Source organism: Pseudochaenichthys georgianus, unplaced genomic scaffold (assembly GCF_902827115.2).
Source record: "Pseudochaenichthys georgianus unplaced genomic scaffold, fPseGeo1.2 scaffold_756_arrow_ctg1, whole genome shotgun sequence".
NCBI lineage: Eukaryota > Metazoa > Chordata > Actinopteri > Perciformes > Channichthyidae > Pseudochaenichthys > Pseudochaenichthys georgianus.
This window is the reverse complement of record NW_027263306.1, coordinates 36,431-55,871: the sequence shown is the minus strand read 5'-3', so window position 1 is coordinate 55,871 and position 19,441 is coordinate 36,431. Positions and strand designations below refer to the sequence as shown.

The 19,441-nt window shown below is 43.6% G+C and overlaps 1 protein-coding gene across 1 annotated transcript; it reads left to right on the top strand.

The window, feature by feature from the left end:
* The first annotated feature begins 973 nt into the window (after positions 1 to 973).
* Positions 974 to 13,163, top strand: zbtb37 (zinc finger and BTB domain containing 37). The gene is made up of 6 exons (XM_034079879.1): positions 974 to 1,289; positions 2,017 to 2,529; positions 3,919 to 4,305; positions 4,414 to 4,507; positions 6,027 to 6,323; positions 7,335 to 13,163. Exons 2-6 carry the CDS (start codon positions 2,018 to 2,020, stop codon positions 7,539 to 7,541), a joined length of 1,497 nt encoding a protein of 498 aa, XP_033935770.1. The 5' UTR covers positions 974 to 1,289; position 2,017; the 3' UTR covers positions 7,542 to 13,163.
* The last annotated feature ends 6,278 nt before the right edge of the window (positions 13,164 to 19,441 follow it).

Here is a 19,441-nt window from a genome sequence, read left to right as displayed (position 1 = left end):
TAAAGGTGGGGTAGGTAAGTTTGAGAAATCTGGTAGTGTACCACGGCTTCCACAGATGACGTTTTTTGTCAAAGCACTTCAGATATTCATTGCTATCGGGACGTTAAGAGCATTCCATGGAATATATAACGACAAGTGTATCTCGAGCCGGTGTTCCGGTTTAACTGGTTCCCCGATCAACTGGTTGACAGATGTGGAGGCGTGGCCTTCGACTGAAATACACATTTCGATCGCTTCTTCTGTCGTTTACATACATCTGTTGGTATATTTGGCTGGATAGGAACACTTTGATGCACATTCAGTACCAGTGTGTGAGGTTGTGGTTACGATGGCGATATCCGGACGCGAACAGCGAGGACTACAAAAAGAAAAACGACCTCACACACTGGTACTGAATGTGCATCAAAGTGTTCCTATCCAGCCAAATATACCAACAGATTTATGTAAACGACAGAAGAAGCGATCGAAATGTGTATTTCAGTCGAAGGCCACGCCTCCACATCTGTCAACCAGTTGATCGGGGAACCAGTTAAACCGGAACACCGGTTTCTCAAACTTACCTACCCCACCTTTATTTTTATGTTTTTATTTCTAAGTATGTAAAATACTCGTTTTACATGCTGCTGCAAAGAAATACATTCACACTTCTGGATTACCAAAGTATATCTTATCTTATGTTCATTAAAAGTAGCCACAAATAAAGCTGTGTTTTTGTATTTATTCTCGGTGTAAATGTAAAATGATCTAAACAGGCTCTGACTTGGACGTGTGTGCGTGTGCGCGTGCTTGTGTGAACTCCACTTTTCTGCCAAACTCCAAGAGCCGTGATGACCCCTCTCATCACAGGTGGCTCCTGGGAAATGGAGTCTTTCACTCAGCCGTTGAGCCAGCGCCCCTAACGGTCGGGGACTACATCTCCCATCATGCCCCGCGCGTCTTCTTCCCTCCTTCCTTCCTTCCTGCAGCCTCGGCCCTTCTGCCGTAAAAAGAAAAAAGAAAAAAGAAGGAAGGAAGATGAGAAGCAGCCGCGCGCCGACACCAAGGAGCCGAACCGGAACCGAGTCCAGAACTGCAGAATGAGTCCAGAGGAACCATGGCAGAGGCGTGGCTGCTGACGGACCGGAGATCAGGTGCTGTTCCGCGGCCCTGAAGAGACCCGGAGCCGCTGGAGAGACCCGGAGCCTGGAGGATCTGCAGGGCCGAACCGAGCCGAGCCGTACTGATGCTCAGCGGCTGTCTGCAGGGCTGAAGACCGCACCGTCCCTGAAACCAGAGCAGACCACCCACAGGTGAGAGAGACACACCTGGAGACATACCTGAGACCCGCAGCTGGGCCTGGTCTGGACCGCACGAGAGTTCTGATCCGGACCTCACGAGAGTTCTGATCCGGACCTCACGAGAGTTCTGATCCCACGAGAGCTGCAATAAATCCAGTAATCTGAACACATTTTAAGAACTAAAATATAGTTGAAGTATTCAGATCTTGTACTCAGTAAAAGTAGAAGTACTCAGATCTGGTACTTGAGTAAAAGTAGAAGTACTCAGTAAAAGTAGAAGTACTCAGATCTTGTACTCGACTAAAAGTAGAAGTACTCAGATCTTGTATTTGAGTAAAAGTGGAAGTACTCAGATCTTGTACTCAGTAAAAGTAGAAGTACTCAGATCTGGTACTTGAGTAAAAGTAGAAGTACTCAGTAAAAGTAGAAGTACTCAGATCTTGTACTTGACTAAAAGTAGAAGTACTCAGATCTTGTATTTAGTAAAAGAAGAAGTACTCCGATCTTGTATTTAGTAAAAGTAGAAGTACTCCGATATTATACTTAGTAGAAGTACTCAGATAAAAAAATTCAAATAAAATGACTATAAAATAAGAAATGAATTAAAATGAACATATATACATATTAGATATATTTATATATTCCTGTGTATGTTTGTATGTATATTATAGTTGTTTACATATTTCCTGTGTATTTCCTGTGTATTTGAGATGTATTTGTATCCGTTGTGCCCCTGCAGCATGGAGCGCTCCGGCAGCGTCCAGCTGGACATCCCAGACTTCAGTAACTCGGTGCTGTCTCACCTGAACCAGCTGCGCGTTCAGGGCCGTCTCTGCGACATCGTGGTCAACGTGCAGGGCCAGAGCTTCCGGGCGCACAAAGTCGTCCTCGCCGCCAGCTCGCCGTACTTCCGCGACCACATGTCTCTGGGCCAGATGAGCACCGTGTCGCTGACGGTCATCAGGAACCCCTCTGTGTTCGAGCAGCTGCTGAGCTTCTGCTACACCGGGCGCCTCTGCCTGCAGCTGGCCGACATCATCAGCTACCTGACGGCCGCCAGCTTCCTGCAGATGCAACACATCATCGATCGCTGCACGCAGATCCTGGAGGGCATCCATCTGAAGATCAGCCTGGGGGAGGAGGGGGAGGAGGGGGAGAGTCGAGGGGGGAGAACGCTGGAGGCCGCGGTGCGAAGTGGAGCGAATCACTCCGGGTTGAGACTGATCAGCACCAGAGGGCAGAGATGGCAGAAGTACACACATCCTTTACTCAAGTAGAAGTACACACATCCTTTACTCAAGTAGAAGTACACACATCCTTTACTCAAGCAGAAGTACACACATCCTTTACTCAAGTAGAAGTACACGCATCCTTTACTCAAGTAGAAGTACACACATCCTTTACTCAAGTAGAAGTACACACATCCTTTACTCAAGTAGAAGTACACGCATCCTTTACTCAAGTAGAAGTACACACATCCTTTACTCAAGTAGAAGTACACACATCCTTTACTCAAGTAGAAGTACACGCATCCTTTACTCAAGTAGAAGTACACGCATCCTTTACTCAAGTAGAAGTACACACATCCTTTACTCAAGTAGAAGTACACACATCCTTTACTCAAGTAGAAGTACACACGTCCTTTACTCAAGTAGAAGTACACACATCCTTTACTCAAGTAGAAGTACACACATCCTTTACTCAAGCAGAAGTACACACATCCTTTACTCAAGTAGAAGTACACACATCCTGTACTCAAGTAGAAGTACTGACTAAACTTCTTTACTCAAGTAGAAGTACACACATCCTTTACTCAAGTAGAAGTACACACGTCCTTTACTCAAGTAGAAGTACACACATCCTTTACTCAAGTAGAAGTACACACATCCTTTACTCAAGCAGAAGTACACACATCCTTTACTCAAGTAGAAGTACACACATCCTGTACTCAAGTAGAAGTACTGACTAAACTTCTTTACTCAAGTAGAAGTACACACATCCTTTACTCAAGTAGAAGTACACACGTCCTTTACTCAAGCAGAAGTACACACGTCCTTTACTCAAGCAGAAGTACACACATCCTTTACTCAAGTAGAAGTACACACACCCTTTACTCAAGTAGAAGTACACACATCCTTTCCTCAAGTAGAAGTACTGACTAAACTTCTTTACTCAAGTAGAAGTACACACATCCTTTACTCAAGTAGAAGTACACACGTCCTTTACTCAAGCAGAAGTACACACGTCCTTTACTCAAGCAGAAGTACACACATCCTTTACTCAAGTAGAAGTACACACACCCTTTACTCAAGTAGAAGTACACACACCCTTTACTCAAGTAGAAGTACTGACTAAACGTCTTTACTCAAAGTAGAAGTACAGACATCCTTTACTCAAGTAGAAGTACAGATACTCGTGTTTAAAAATACTCTGGTGAAAGTAGAAGTACTGACTAAACTTCTTTCCTCAAGTCAAAGTAAAGAGGCTTTGAAGTGTCCTTCAGCAGAAAGTCCCCATAGCTAGCAGCTGCTTTAAAGAGTACCTGACCTCCCTTTATATTAATAAATGAAGAAGTGGACTTTGCGTAACAGCTGACCTGTAAGTAACGAAGTATTTGTACTCCACTCCCTCCCACCTGCAGGGGGGCGGCAGAATGCGAGGCCGTCAGCCCGGCAGACGATCCCCTCAGCCCCCCGCCCCCCGTGGAGAACAGCGGGATGGAGGGCGGCTCGTCCATCACCACCATTAAGGCAGGTCGCAAAGAACCGATCCTCCGCATCAACCGGGCCGGGCAGTGGTTCGTGGAGACCAGCAGCGAGCCGGAGAGGACCGGCAGCTCGGAGGAGGGCGGCGGCACCGAGAGGGTCCGGATCAAGACGGAGAGGATGGAGGAGTGGGGGACTCAGGAGGAAGAGGAAGGAGAGCCAATAGGAGAGGAGACCACCGTGATGATCGACACCTCGGGGAGAAGCACGCTGGCGACCGGGCCCAACGCGCAGCCGTCATCCAGCTTCAGCGAGGCGGACAGGTGAGGTTCTGCTGTCCTCGTTATCACAATGTTTGTGTGGGCGGGGCTTAGCGGAGAGACGAACAGCAGGTTTGAGATGTTTGTGAAACGACCGTTTGTGTGTTTCAGGTTCAGTCCCACGGGCAGCGTCGTCGTCCTCGCCGAGCGTCAGAGAGCGAAGAGCGAGTCTCCGAGCCGAGCGGACGACCTGCGACCGCCTCAGGTACAGAACCAGAACCAATGAGCTCATTAGAGCTGTCGAGTAAATATCGCCTCGGTAGGAGAGTGTTAGAAACTCTCCCTGGTCCCGGCTTGAGCTCCTTCTCAGGACCCATGCATCTGGGGTCCTCTCCAGAAGGGAAGGAGTCATCACATACAGAGACTAGTTCCTGAGCAGTGTCCTTCACATGCTACTACTACTACTACTACTACTACTACTACTACTACTACTACTACTACTACTACTACTACTACTACTACTACTTACACAACTACTACTACTACTACTACTTACACAACTACTACTACTACTACTACTTACACAACTACTACTACTACTACTACTACTACTACTACTACTACTACTACTACTACTACTACTACTACTACTACTACTACTTACACAACTACTACTACTACTACTACTACTACTACTACTACTACTACTACTACTATTACTACAGCAACCTCAGGATCCATGTATCTGGGATCCTCTCCAGAGGGAAGGAGTCATCACATACAGAGACTAGAAGGAGTCATCACATACAGAGACTAGTTACTACTACTTACACAACTACTACTACTACTACTACTACTACTACTACTACTTACACAACTACTACAACTACTACTACTACTACTTACACAACTACTACTACTACTACTACTACTTACACAACTACTACTACTACTTACACAACTACTACTACTTACACACCTACTACTACTACTACTACTACTTACACAACTACTACTACTACTACTACTACTTACACAACTACTACTACTACTACTACTACTACTACTACTACTACTACTACTTACACAACTACTACTACTACTTACACAACTACTACTTACACAACTACTACTACTACTACTACTTACACAACTACTACTACTACTACTACTACTTACACAACTACTACTACTACTACTACTACTACTACTACTACTACTACTACTACTACTTACACAACTACTACTACTACTTACACAACTACTACTTACACAACTACTACTACTACTACTACTTACACAACTACTACTACTACTACTACTACTACTACTACTACTACAGCAACCTCAGGATCCATGTATCTGGGATCCTCTCCAGAGGGAAGCAGTCATCACATACAGAGACTAGTTCCTGAGCAGTGTCCTTCACATGCTGATATCAAGAGAGGGAGTCACACAGTCACAAGATGGAGGAACAGAAAGCAGTCTTCAATGTTTACTTCAGATCAGCTCCACGTCAGAAATGAGCATGCTTGATGTCTCTCTCCATAGAGGCTGAGTCATCATGTTCATCACACAGCTATCATCTGCCTCAAGCAGTCCTGATGCTCTTCAGGGTCCTCTCACATCCTGTCATGTTCACAGCTGCAGTTGATACCTTGTTAGCATGCTGCTCTCATGTTGGAAGAGGACACTCAGTGTTCTCCCAACAGAAATGTCGCTTGGATTTCAGATCCAGTGACGGACGTCCTGGTTCAGTACTAACGTGTTTCTCTCTGCACCAGGGCGAGGAGAACGCCTCCTTCGATATGGGCGGCTACGAGGACTACCTGAGGGAGCAGGTGGGCGACCGCTGGTTCCGCTACAACCCGCGCCTCACCTGCATCTACTGCTGCAAGTCCTTCAACCAGAAGGGCAGCCTGGACCGCCACATGCGGCTCCACATGGGCATCACGCCCTTCGCGTGTCGCATCTGCGGGAAGAAGTACACACGCAAGGACCAGCTGGAGTATCACATCCGCAAGCACACGGGCAACAAGCCCTTCCACTGCCACGTCTGCGGCAAGAGCTTCCCCTTCCAGGTAGGAAGGGAACGATTCTTTCCTAGTTCCTTAGAGTCCAAGGGGATGTGTCCAAAAGTCCACATATATACAGAGGTATAACGTAACTAAGTACTTTTACTCAAGTACTAATAATAATAATAACTGATATTTCTATAGCGCCTTTCAAGGGACCCAAGGTCGCTTTACAGGAATAGGGCAAGCACAAACAAAACAAAGGTCAGACAGACGAAACAACAGATCGATTAGGGGCCGAAAGCCTTGATGAACAGATGGGACTTGAGGGTCCTTTGAAGGCGTCCAGTGTGGGGATGTTGCGAATCTCCGCAGGGAGAGCGTTCCAGAGGGCGGGGGCTGCCACGCTGAAGGCTCTGTCCCCGAAGGTTCTCAGTTTGGTGCGGATTACATATGAAATAGGTTAATTACATTTATAAAACGGACAAGTCAAATCAAGCAATCTGATTGGTTCTTAGCCGTGATATACTGAGCGTATACCGCGGGTAGAATTGTAAGTTACTTTTTGCTTCGCGTCGGGCCACACCACGCCCCTTAGCTGTGATATAATGAGCATATACCACGGCCTGTCGTGAGCTATTGCTTAAGTATACGACAGTGCCATTTTAAATATCTTTTTTTGATAGGATATGTAAGATAGATGAGCTGAGCTGAGATGAGATGAGATGAGATGAGATGAGATGAGATGAGATGGACCTTTATTAACCCCGTGGGGAAACTCAGTAGTGTAACGGCAACAGATTGAAGAAGAGGACAGCACAGATTCACACAGACGAATACAACTAAGGATAAAATCAAAGATCAAAATAAATAACTCTAAAATATTAAATGAATTAAAATGAACATATATTGGGTCATGTGTACATACTATTCGCATGTGTGTGTGAACACAGTGAATACAGTGTGTATTTTATGTCCAGTAATTGTAAAAAATGTTTAAAAAATTCGGTTAACCGTTTTTGTGGGGGTTGAATATTGGAATATAAACATGCTTTCAAATTCCCATCCCACGTCCAGGCCATCCTCAACCAGCACTTCCGTAAGAACCACCCGGGCTGCGCTGCCCAGGAGGCCCAGAGTGCGTCGCCAGAGACCACCACCACCTCCGTGACCTCCAGAGGGGGGCCCAGCGACGAGGCCTCGCCCAGCCAGGAGGAGGGAGAGGGCGGGGGGGCGTACGGCGAGGGACGCCAGGCCTCCGTCTCCACCACGGGGCCCGACTAACCCCCTGAACTGTCTCCGCTTTAAACCGCATCTACCTTCACCAAGCTACCCAACAGAGGAAGCTCAATGAAGAAGCGCCACACACTCCAACAGCCTCAGTCGCCACGCCACGTGGGTCTTTACGTTACAGATTTCTACTTTTATATTTACAGTTACAGGTTCAACAGACACACGGCTCCGTGCCAGAGCAACACTAAAACCTTCATATCTGCCTCGAGACAATCCAGAGCGGCGCGGTTAATATTCATATTTATAAAAGTAATCCTGCGCGCTCGCTAAAGTGCCACAGCGGCGATAACACATTTAGATGCACAAAAAGTCGGACTGTTAAAGTTCCCGTGTGATCAGAGTTCTTTTCTCGTGAAGCTTAGTGGGAAACATTTCACTCTCTGCGCTAACCATTAGTTTAATTTGCATTATAAATACAGTGGCCATTTGCTCCTTAAATGATAGATCGAGGAGAGTTTCTCCACAGAGTCCAAATATATGTTTGTGTCTGATCGAAGAGTGTAACTTTATTGTTAGAAGATAAAGAAAAACATGAACTGACCAGTTAACACAAGTTATACATGTTTCACGTCTGCACCTCCCTAAGACTCTTCAAGATGGGGCCAGACAAACATAACCCTTAGAATTGGTGTTACTAATCTCATCTAAAAATAATCTCGATGTAATATTCTAAAACCATGGTCCACTAACTTTCCTATTCCCAGAGCTTTCCACTGGTTCCCTCGGTCTTCTTTAGAGAACCCGACCTGCTCAGCTGGCATCAGGTAATCTAGGTAAAGGACTTTAACCCTCAGTCCAACGTTCCCTCTGAGCCTGGTTAGCGCTGAGAGGGAAGAAGGCCACGGGAGGAAAGCTCCAGGGATTTAGTTTCAATCATCAGGTAAAGAACTCTGATCACATGGGAATACCTAATTTGGCTGTAAAATAAACAATTCAGATTTATTGATTGATAGTTAGGGCTGTACCGAACACAACACAACTAATAATATTATTATTGCAATTCAATTTCAGAGGTAGCTGCGTACAAATGTTTCAATATTTTCCAATAAATCCAGAGCGTTGGAAAGACCAAAGTCAAAAACATTGTTAAAACTATTCACGACATGTTTTTATCCAACCAAAATAGAGTATATACTTTAGGAATTATTGATTTTGTTATCAGAACCAGGAGTAATTACATATTGTGTTCCTCAGGGATCCATATTCGGACCCCTAAGTCTTTATCCAAAATATGTAAATTATATATTTAAAATCTGCAGGTGATTGTGAGCTCCTTCTGAATGCTGACAATTCAGTTTGCATTTATGTTAAAAAGTTTGATTTTCACAACATTTCACAAAGTTTTTAAAAAATAATAGACTAGTATATATTGAAGATATTAATGGCATCACATTGGATCCAGGAGAAATCACATCTGGTGTTCCTCAGGGATCAACCTTAGGACCACTGCTGATAATCTGATATACGTAAATTATAGTTAACCTGGAGTTGATTGGGAGCTCTTTGTGTATGCTGACGATTCAGCTTTTAAAATTAAAACTGTCTTTGGTTTGGATTTATTCAAAAAGTTAGATGCAATCATTTCCCAAATTCACAAAATATTTGATCCAACCAAATATTATGGATCAAAAGCATATCTTTAACTGTTCATCTTTTTCCCCTTGCTGTTAAGATAAGATAACATGGACCTTTATTTACCCTGTGGGGAAATTCAGTAGTTTAACAGCAACAGGGTGAGAATGAAAAACAGGACAGCACAGATGCAGACAAGATTAAATACAATTAAAGATTACTATTATATACAGGTAAGTAACTTTTACAATACGAATTAAATGAACATATAGACATATTTGAGTCATATATACATATTAAATATATTTACTTGTATGTAATCTAACAGCACCATAAGTACATTTATACGACCACAATAATCAAACACTGAACACTAACGCTCGGTACAGCCCTGCAGAAACCTTGTGAGGTTCTGGTGCACCTGGCAGCCTGTTGACGAAGATAAGCTACACCGCTCAGTTACCTCTCATCACGACGCAATACAGCTGCTGCCCCGCACAGCACCACCGGGGGGCGCTCTCACCACAGGGCCCCCAGAGACTTCTCAGATATTTTTCTAAAAAAGCATGACTTCTTCTTCTTTTTTTGTTCTTTTTTCTTGGACACTTTTTTTGCTCTGACAATGTGTGTAACGAACGAGGAGGCCGAGTCACGACCCGACCGGGAACTTATTGTTTGGGACGCATTAAATCTGCTGCATGTCTGCGAGGGAAACGGGGTTTAGCTAGGGGGGGTTAGAAAGATCGATATATCTTATAATATCGTTTACATTCAAAGACTCCTCTCAGACGTCGGCTTATATTTGAGTTAAAACACGTTAGATATCTGTCCTGTAATCTGTCTTTTACGATTTGATGTACATCGTAACGACAAGGAGTCGCGTAAGGGAAGACAAGTAAACATTAAAACTAAGATGCTTTTGGCGATGTATTCTTTATACGCAGATAGTTAGACGTAGAATTAGTTGAAGATCTCAATATACTTTACTTTCCCGAGCTGCTATTAACTATTATTTTCCTCAGCTCTGTTCAGTAATTCTGGTTTATTGGAATATTTTTGCTGAAAAAAAATTGTCGCACGATATAATATAACCACGAAAACATATTAACATTAGCTAACGTAGCTTTTGTCCGTTAATGCTTGATTTTCGATCGTGACGATTGTCCGTTCATATCCAAGTTTGGAAAAAGCTTAGGATTACAACTTTACATTTCCAGACAGAGAAGCTTGCAATTCACATCGTCAACATCATCAGGAAATCGCTTCTAGCATTTTTTTTTTACATTACACAAATGGCAAATGTATCGTACAAATGCGATAATTATCCTACATCCGATAGCTCTGTTTCTTATCTTCCCAGCGTCCTCATTGTTATGGGCTATAGTCGCAGTTTAAAATGCTAAAGAACGAAGGCAGATGGACGTCTCAAATACAGTTTGAAAACATGTAAAAAAGAGTATGACATGAGGGTTTACACAAATAACCGGATTTTAACATTGTTAAAACTATTCACTCCATGTTTTTATCCAACCAAAATAGAGTACATAAGGTAGGAATTATACCTTTTTAATCAGAACTGTGAGTAATTACATGTGGTGTTCCACAGGGATCCATCTTGGGACCCCTAACTCTTTATCTAAAATATGTAAATTACATATCTTCGAATTTTCCGAACGTATAACGAGCGTACGGTCCCGTGCAGCAGAGGTAATGCGTCCCGGTTTCGGGTCAGTGATCGGCGGGGCGGGGGTTTTCCCGTCAGACAGGATGGATGTATTCTCCGGACCATTGAGCCGGACTTAAACCCTCAACAGGTCTCAGATCAGCGACCGGAGGGCGGCGGGTCCAGACACCAAAGGAAAGAGGACGAGGAACTTCAGCACTTATCAGAGAGAGAGGATCAAAAAACTTTTTATAAGAACAATATAAATCACATATTATCAGACTTATTTAAACTACTATGATGTTTTTTTTGTTTTTGCATAATGTAAGTCAGCTGGTAGCACGTGGAGCGGCGGTTTTGGGTTTTTCTACAGCGCCGCCGTGAGTCTGACGTTTTTATGCAAGAAGCCAGCGGCTGTGACTGTTCAGGCGAACACAGGAACCTTCAGGTATTCAGACTCTCTTTCCGTTAGCCCACGTAGCAGAGCGCTAACGGCTAAACCTCAGAAACCTGTCAATAAACTTAGACTGCAGCCGCAGGAGAGAGGGGGGGGGAATCCTGCGAGTCAAAACCCAGGGCTGGGCAACAAAGAACAACTCCAATGCACCAACTACACAACCTCTCTCCAATGCACCATGGCAACAGAAAATACTGCTCTCCGATTGGCTGACAGGTATTCGTTAAACTCCTGTTAGCTTACTGATTTCTTTATTCTGAATAATGTCATGAATCTGATACGGGTCATGTAAACAGCATATTCTTTGTTCTGTTCTGAATGCAGTATTGCCAGATGAAGGCGTGTGTGATTTGCTGATATTATTCAGGTTTTAGGGATTGTTTGTACGTGTTCGCACATTCACAACGAGAGGCTGACTTTTTGTTCTCTTCCAGAGCGCTAAGATATTTTTACTTGGTAAATAAGAAACTTGTGAAGCATATTTTAGGAACTGCGGCTTTGTGTTGCATCGCTGATGAAGTGAAATGGTGCATCAGGAAAAACAAAAACTCCTCAAAGAAAAACTTTTTACAAGCTAAAAGGTGCCGTGTTGCCCAGCTCTGAGAGGAAAGGGAAAAGTCATGAAGGAACAAACAGACTGAAGTCATTCAGAGAGGAACAGAACTGAGTCTGACCGAGTCCACACGCGCACAGGTTTCACTCGTGCTGATTTAAGTCACTAAAACACCTCTTTATGTGTCCGTTTATCTAACCTGCCAACAGGACCTTTCCAATGTTTACACATTAATATATTTTCTGAATCTACATCAACACCTCACCTCACAGACGGCAGTTTTCCTTCTTTTTTTAAAACCATAAAAAGGTTCAAAGCACCTGAGTACGCGTGGACTCGGCCTGGACCTCATGGTCGCCAGGAGACTGAATCTTTCTGTCCTCTCTGCACGTCGTTTTATAACTCAGTTAAAGTCATAAATCGCTGCTTCCAGGTCAGATGCTGGACTCGAGTCCGGCCCCGCCCGGAGGACATGGAGGAGGAACACTCAGATCAGAGTATAGACGACAATAATACGTTAAATAAAATACTAAGAAGTATTCGAGAAAATCTTTACTTGAACATCAGATTCCCCTTTTGGGGCTCCTTAATATTTTCAATAATTTGATTTAACTAAAATTGCATTTATACACGTCATGATTTGTTTAAATGAAGTGCTGCGTGTTCAAATATAGATTTAACTTCAAATAATGTATAGAAACAGGCAGTAAAAGTGATTTGCAGTTTGAAAAAGTAATACAAATATGCTTCTTGTATTAACACTGATATATAAAAAACATGTTTGCTGACTTTGTAAAGTTTCAAATTAACTCAAGTTCAAAATGATTGTTTGAAAGACTCGCAATCCGACTCTTCCTCCTCCTCTTCCTCCTCCTCGTCTCAGTTAAACTGTGAAAACAGCTCAACCTCATCTGTTTACTTTCAAAACGCCAAACGTTGGTTTCACGTCTCCTCAGCTTCTGGCTCTTTTATTATTTTGTACTGTGTGAATCAGATGTTTTACGATATCCAGTAATATTGACCATGACATGCCTAATTATAAATCATTTAGCTATATTCACTTAATGAGATTACTCTTACTGTTGATTCCTCAAAGTATATCCTAATATATCGATGCAGAGTCAAAAAGAAACGTTTAGTAAATTAACTTTTAATACTGTACATGTTATTTTAAAGAGGAGGTACTTAACGTGTCGTAGGAACCGGGAAAGGTTTTATGTGAAAATCCTTTATGTTGCATGTCTCTGTTGGTGGAGGGGGGGGGGAAGGTTGATTATAAGTTTAGACAAATGTGAAGAAGCTTCTTTCACCATGACCACTAGATCTGTCACAGGTCGCCTCCACAGGAAATAAAGCACTTTAAGTGTCCACAGCCACGCCTCGTTCTTTACCTGCACACATTACCCACAATGCACCTGACGAGAAAACAACTTACATCTCGTTAGGTGTACGGACATCTACTGTAGTAACCAGTATTAGATAGTTAGCTCTAAGTAAAGATAAATAGTTCAAATAATTAAAATTAACAGTTAAAGGCTCCGTGTCATGGCCATTTCTCCTGATCATAGTTCCATTGCTCAGGTCTGCTCGAATAGATTCACATTGTTCAATGTTCCAAACTCACATTGGTTTCTCACAGCCTCTCTGTATCGTCTGTGTGTTCACTCTCTGTCCTACACGGCTTGTTGGAGCTCCTGCCCCCCCTCCCTGTGAGCCCAGTGTGCTCTGATTGGTCGGGACGTTGAGAGGCTCGTTGCTGCTCGCCGCTCGGAGCGGACAGGTTTCCGGGTCGGCGATACGGCGAGAACAAGCAAAACTCATCCTGAGCACACAAACACTCACAGCCGAAGTAAAAACAATAAGTGTGGCTTGATGAGCAGAGTTGGGTGTAACGCGTTACAAAGTAACTGTAATCACACTACAGTTACTAACATCGCCCCGACACGCGTTACTTCGTTACTTCGTCATAATCAAACCTCAACAAACACCTGCAAAGAACACATGCTAGGTGAAGCTAACGCACATAGCTGTTGTTTATTTATATCGCACACACGTAGTCTGTTCTTCTTCTCTGTTTTCCGGTTGTTGCCTGTTTTGAATGACGAATACACACTACCGCTGCCTGCTGGTAAGGAGAGTTATTGCCACTCACGCATGCGCAGTTCGTACGTGCTCGGCTGAAGTCTTTGCGGTGTCTGGCTCCAGTGCAACACATGGCCAACACGCAGGAGAACACGCCGACGCAACAGCGTGATCAGAGATAGACTGCGCAAAATATACAGATAGCAGGAGACAGAGGACAGCCACGGTCAGATAGCAGGAGACAGAGGACAGCCACGGTCAGATAGCAGGAGACAGAGGACAGCCACGGTCAGATAGCAGGAGACAGAGGACAGCCACGGTCAGATAGCAGGAGACAGAGGACAGCCACGGTCAGATAGCAGGAGACAGAGGACAGCCACGGTCAGATAGCAGGAGACAGAGGACAGCCACGGTCAGATAGCAGGAGACAGAGGACAGCCACGGTCAGATAGCAGGAGACAGAGGACAGCCACGGTCAGATAGCAGGAGACAGAGGACAGCCACGGTCAGATAGCAGGAGACAGAGGACAGCCGCGGTCAGATAGGAGAACATTCAGGATCTGGATCAGTCTTATGTGACAATGGAAACTGAACTAAAGAGAACATTTGAAACTTTAGCAGTCTGCGTGATCTGCCTGCAGGGAGGGCCGGCCCTGCGACTAAAGTAACGAGTAAAGTAACGAGTAAAGTAACGAGTTACTTTATGTAGAGAGTAACGAAGTAGTGTAATATATTACTTTTTTTAAAAGTAATATGTAATATGTAATATATTACTTTTTTTAAAAGTAATATGTAATATATTACTTTTTTTAGTAACGACCCCATCTCTGTTGATGAGTTAGAAAAAGGTTTCTAACGCTGTGAGAGTGGGTCTGCGGAGAGCAATTCTCCACCATCCCAACTCCTCTATTACCAGCCAGGGGACTGTTAGTTGAAAATGTACACTAAAGGTCCCCACCCCATGGTGTGTGAGGAGCTCCGTGGATTGGTTCATTTTGGATCTGGGAACCGCATGGCGTCATGCAGTTCCCGGAAGAAACATGGAAAAAGAAAAATGTCCAGCGAGGCGTTCTGGGGCAGCAGACAGGTCTTCTCTGTGTTACGGCCCGTCTACACTACAGCGTCGACAGTGTCGAAAGCTCCAATCTGCCCATTCACTTTGAATGGGGTGACGTCACGTAGCCGCGCTTTTTCGCCGAACTGAATTGTGGGTAGCAGAGCGGTCCGTCTCAGGCGTCTCCGGCGACCGGAGTAGCCAGCGCCAGCCAATCAAATCCCGTTTCCCAAAATCTGACAGCTCAAGCCGTAGCCAATCAAACCGCGTCTAAGCTGGGAGAGATATCCCGCCGTTCATTTCTATATTTCAAAAAAAGTTGGAGGAGAAACTAACTATCGCCGTAGCAACTCACCCGGTTTTGTTTGACCAGACCCTCTTCACCTACCGGGATACAAACCGGAGGAACCAGCATGGAGGGAGGTGGCAGAGACAGTGGGGGAAACTGGTAGGTGTTCGCCTGTTTGGGGAGTTTATGTATATATATATATATATATATTGCTCCCATAAAATCCCCGGGGGTTTTTGCTCTGTATGTCGGGGGCGGGAGATTCATGTGATTGGTGGTTGGTCGTGTTGCTTGCATAAAATCCCCAAGCTCCAGACACGCCCAGCTCCAAGCTTTTTTTGAAGCTGTAGTGTGGACGCTCCGTTAGAGTGTTACTCGCTACAGGGTGTACTTTGAGGGGTGAGACTCTGCAGACCGTTCACATGCAGAGAAAGCTTCATGACACAAGGGGACGGGTCAGAACCAGAGAAGCACGACATGGGCCCTTTAAAATAGGAAACAGTATACAATAGAAATAATTAGCTAAAAGGTGCAAATAGACTGTTGAAGTAGTTAGCTAAAAGTACCACAAACTGTTTTAAATAATTAGCTAAAGTAAGGGATTAACAGTTGTAAGTGTAAGCTAAGTTGTATGCTAATAGCTTGCTAAGTAATGAATAAACAGTTAGCTAAAGCTTTTAAATAGCCGTTTATCTATTCTAACGGATTACAAATAGTTCAGTCAGACAACTCACGTGTTTCTTAATATGTTTATTAGAGCAGCATATAGTTTGAGTTTGGCGTCTAGGCTCGGGCCTCATCGCTCCACAGATTTACAAAGAACATTGAGTGATTCACGGTTTTCTTAAATGTCTGATCGGATTGGCAAAAACTTCAGAATTTGTATTGACCGCTGTTCAAATGACAGCGTTGTTTTCCCCCAAAAGTGGGCGGAGCCGTACTTTTTGCCCGGAAGTGACGCATGTGTTACTCTCATGTATAGCCTAAACTAACAGATAGGCGGCTGAAACAGTTAAATATAACGACTGACAGTGGAAATGGCTTAATGTAATGGATAAACACTTAGGCAAGGCAAGTAGTAGCAGGTTTCTGGGAGTTTGTTCCAGATGTTTGGAGCATAATAACTGAACGCTGCTTCTCCATGTTTAGTTCTGACTCTGGGGACAGGAAGCTGACCAGTCCCTGAAGACCTGAGGGATCTGGATGGTTCATAATTTAGCAGGAGGTCAGAAATGTATTTTGGGCCTAAACCATTCAGTGCTTTATAAACCAGCAGCAGTATTTTGAAATCTATTCTTTGACACACAGGAAGCCAGTGTAAAGACTTCAGAGCAGGAGTGATGTGATCCACTCTCTTAGTGTCAGTGAGGACTCGAGCAGCGGCGTTCTGAATCAGCTGCAGCTTCCTAATGGATGTTTTAGTGAGACCTGTGAAGACACCATTGCAGTAGTCGAGTCTACTGAAGATAAAGGCATGGACACGTGTCTCCAGATCCTGCTGTGACATTAGTCTTTAATCCTAGATATGTTCTTTAGGTGATAGCAGGCTGATTTAGTAACTGTTTTAATGTGCCTGTTGAAACTCAGGTCAGAGTCCATGACTACATCTAGATTTCTGGCTCTATCTGTTGTTTTGAACATTGCACACTGAAGCTCAGCGCTAACTTTTATACGTTCTGCCTTGGCTCCAAAAACCATACCTCAGTTTTATCTTTGTTTAATTGGAGAAAGTTCCGACACATCCAGTCATAGATTTGTTCAATGCACTTACTCAGTGTTTGAATTGGAGCATCGTCTCCTGGTGAAATTGTTACATAAATGTGTGTGTCATCTGCATAGCTATGGTAACTTATTTTGTTGTTCTTCATTATCTGAGCCAGTGGTAGCATGTAGACGTTAAAGAGAAGAGGCCCCAAGATGGAGCCTTGAGGAACCCCACATGTCATATTTGTCAACTCAGATGTGTATGTACCGATAGAAACAAAGTTGTTTCTGTCCTTTAAGTAGGATTCAAACCAATTTAGAGCTGTTTCCGAAAGTCCCACCCAGTTTTCCAGTCGGTCTAGTAATATGCTGTGGTCAACAGTGTCAAACGCAGCACTGAGATCTAATAATACTAACACTGAAGTTCTGCCACTGTCTGTGTTTAAGTGGATGTCATTAAAGACCTTTACAAGAGCAGTCTCAGTGCTGTGGTTTGGACGAAAGCCTGACTGGAACACATCGAAACAACCATTTAAATGCAATAAATTACTCAACTGTTGAAAAACAACTTTTTCAATGATCTTACCTAGAAATGGGAGGTTTGATATGGGCCTGTAATTGTTCATTACTGAAGCATCTAGATTATTCTTTTTTAAGAGCGGTTTAATGACTGCAGTTTTCAGGGCCTGTGGCAAAATACCTGAGTGAAGAGATGTGTTTACTATATGAAGTAGTTCTGAGGCCATGCAACGAAAAACATCCCTGAAAAACCCTGTTGGAATAATATCAAGGCAGCAGGAGGAGGATTTCAGAAGTTGTATAATGTCCTCCAGGTTTTTATCATTAATCTGATGGAATTGTGTCATGGTGTTTGAATTGATGTTAAGTGGACACAGAGACAACACATGTGCTGTACCTGATGCAGAGGCACTGACTGCTTGTCTGATTTTCTGAAAGTTGTCAGTGAAAAAGGCAAAGTCATTGCACGCCCTGGTGGATAGAAATTCAGAGGCTACTGACACTGGGGGGTTAGTTAGTCTGTCGACGGTAGCAAACAAGGCACGTGCGTTGTTTTTGTTTTTGGTAATGATGTCAGAGAATAACGATTGTCGTGCGTTTTTCAATTCCAAATGATAAAGGCCAAGTCTCTCTTTATAGATTTCAAAGTGAACCTGGAGATTTGTTTTTCGCCACCTACGTTCAGCTTTTCGACATTCTCTTTTTTCTGTTTTCACGGTCATGGCCTTTCTCCATGGAGATATTCTCTTCCCAGTCACTTCCTTTACCTTAATTGGAGCAATGGCATCTATAACATTTTTAATTTTTGAATTAAAATGATCTACTAGCTCATTTACTGAGATGTTAGCAGGGGCAAGTGTGGAAGAAACATCCTGAGCAAACATTTCCCTAGTGTGTTCAGTTAAAGATCGCTTTGTGGTTACCTCTTTTTGAACATGTTTGTGAACAGAAATAGAGCTCTCAAAGAACACACAGGAATGATCAGAGAGCGCAACATCAGTCACCACAACCTCAGAGATATTCAGACCCTTTGAGATAATTAAGTCCAGAGTGTGCCCCTTATTGTGCGTGGGCTCCGTCACATGCTGAGTCAGTCCATAGCTATCAAGAACACAACACAGTTCTTTAGCCCCTCTGTCCTGGGGGTTGTCAACATGGATGTTAAAATCACCAACAATGACTAGACGGTCAAAGTCAACACACACTATAGACAGCAGTTCAGTAAAGTCATCACAAAGCCTGCACAGTATTTGGGTGGTCTATAGATATTTAGGAACAGAGCTCGAGAGGAGCGTTTCAGCTGAAGGGCCACATATTCAAAAGAAGCAAAGTTCCCATACGATGTCTTCCTGCATTGAAGGGAATCATTGAACAGAATAGCAACTCCACCTCCTCTGTTATGCATTCTTTCCTGACTCATAAAACTAAAGTTGGGAGGGGTTGATTCGATAAGAACAGCTGCACTGTTATTTTGTTCAATCCAAGTTTCTGTTAAAAACGTAAAATCGAGATTGTGCTCAGCGATAAAATCATTGATTAAAAATGTTTTTCCTGCCAGAGACCTGACATTTAATAAAGCTAGTTTAAGTTTGTTAAACACACTATCAGTCTGGTTTTTTGTGACAAGCTGTGGCTGACATGGAATCACTGCTAAATTAGATAAACTCACACACACGTTTGAGCACTTCCTGTATCTAAGATGATTCACCGCTCTTAATCTATTACCTATCAACACAGATATCGGCAAAGCTACAGGCAGGCAGGGCCCCGGCATGTCCTGGAGAGAGTTGAGAGTGCCATGCGCCCTTGAGCCTGGACCCAGCACATATCAGTGTGCAGCGTTGTGTACACACACATCCTATCAGGCTTTGAAGGGGAGGGAGGACTTCGCTAAAAGTACAGTTTTAGTGTTAAAGCAGTTAGCTTAAAGTTACGGTCAGTACACAGAAATGTATCCAGCTTAAATGATGAGTGAAATAATGGATGCAGACAACTCTG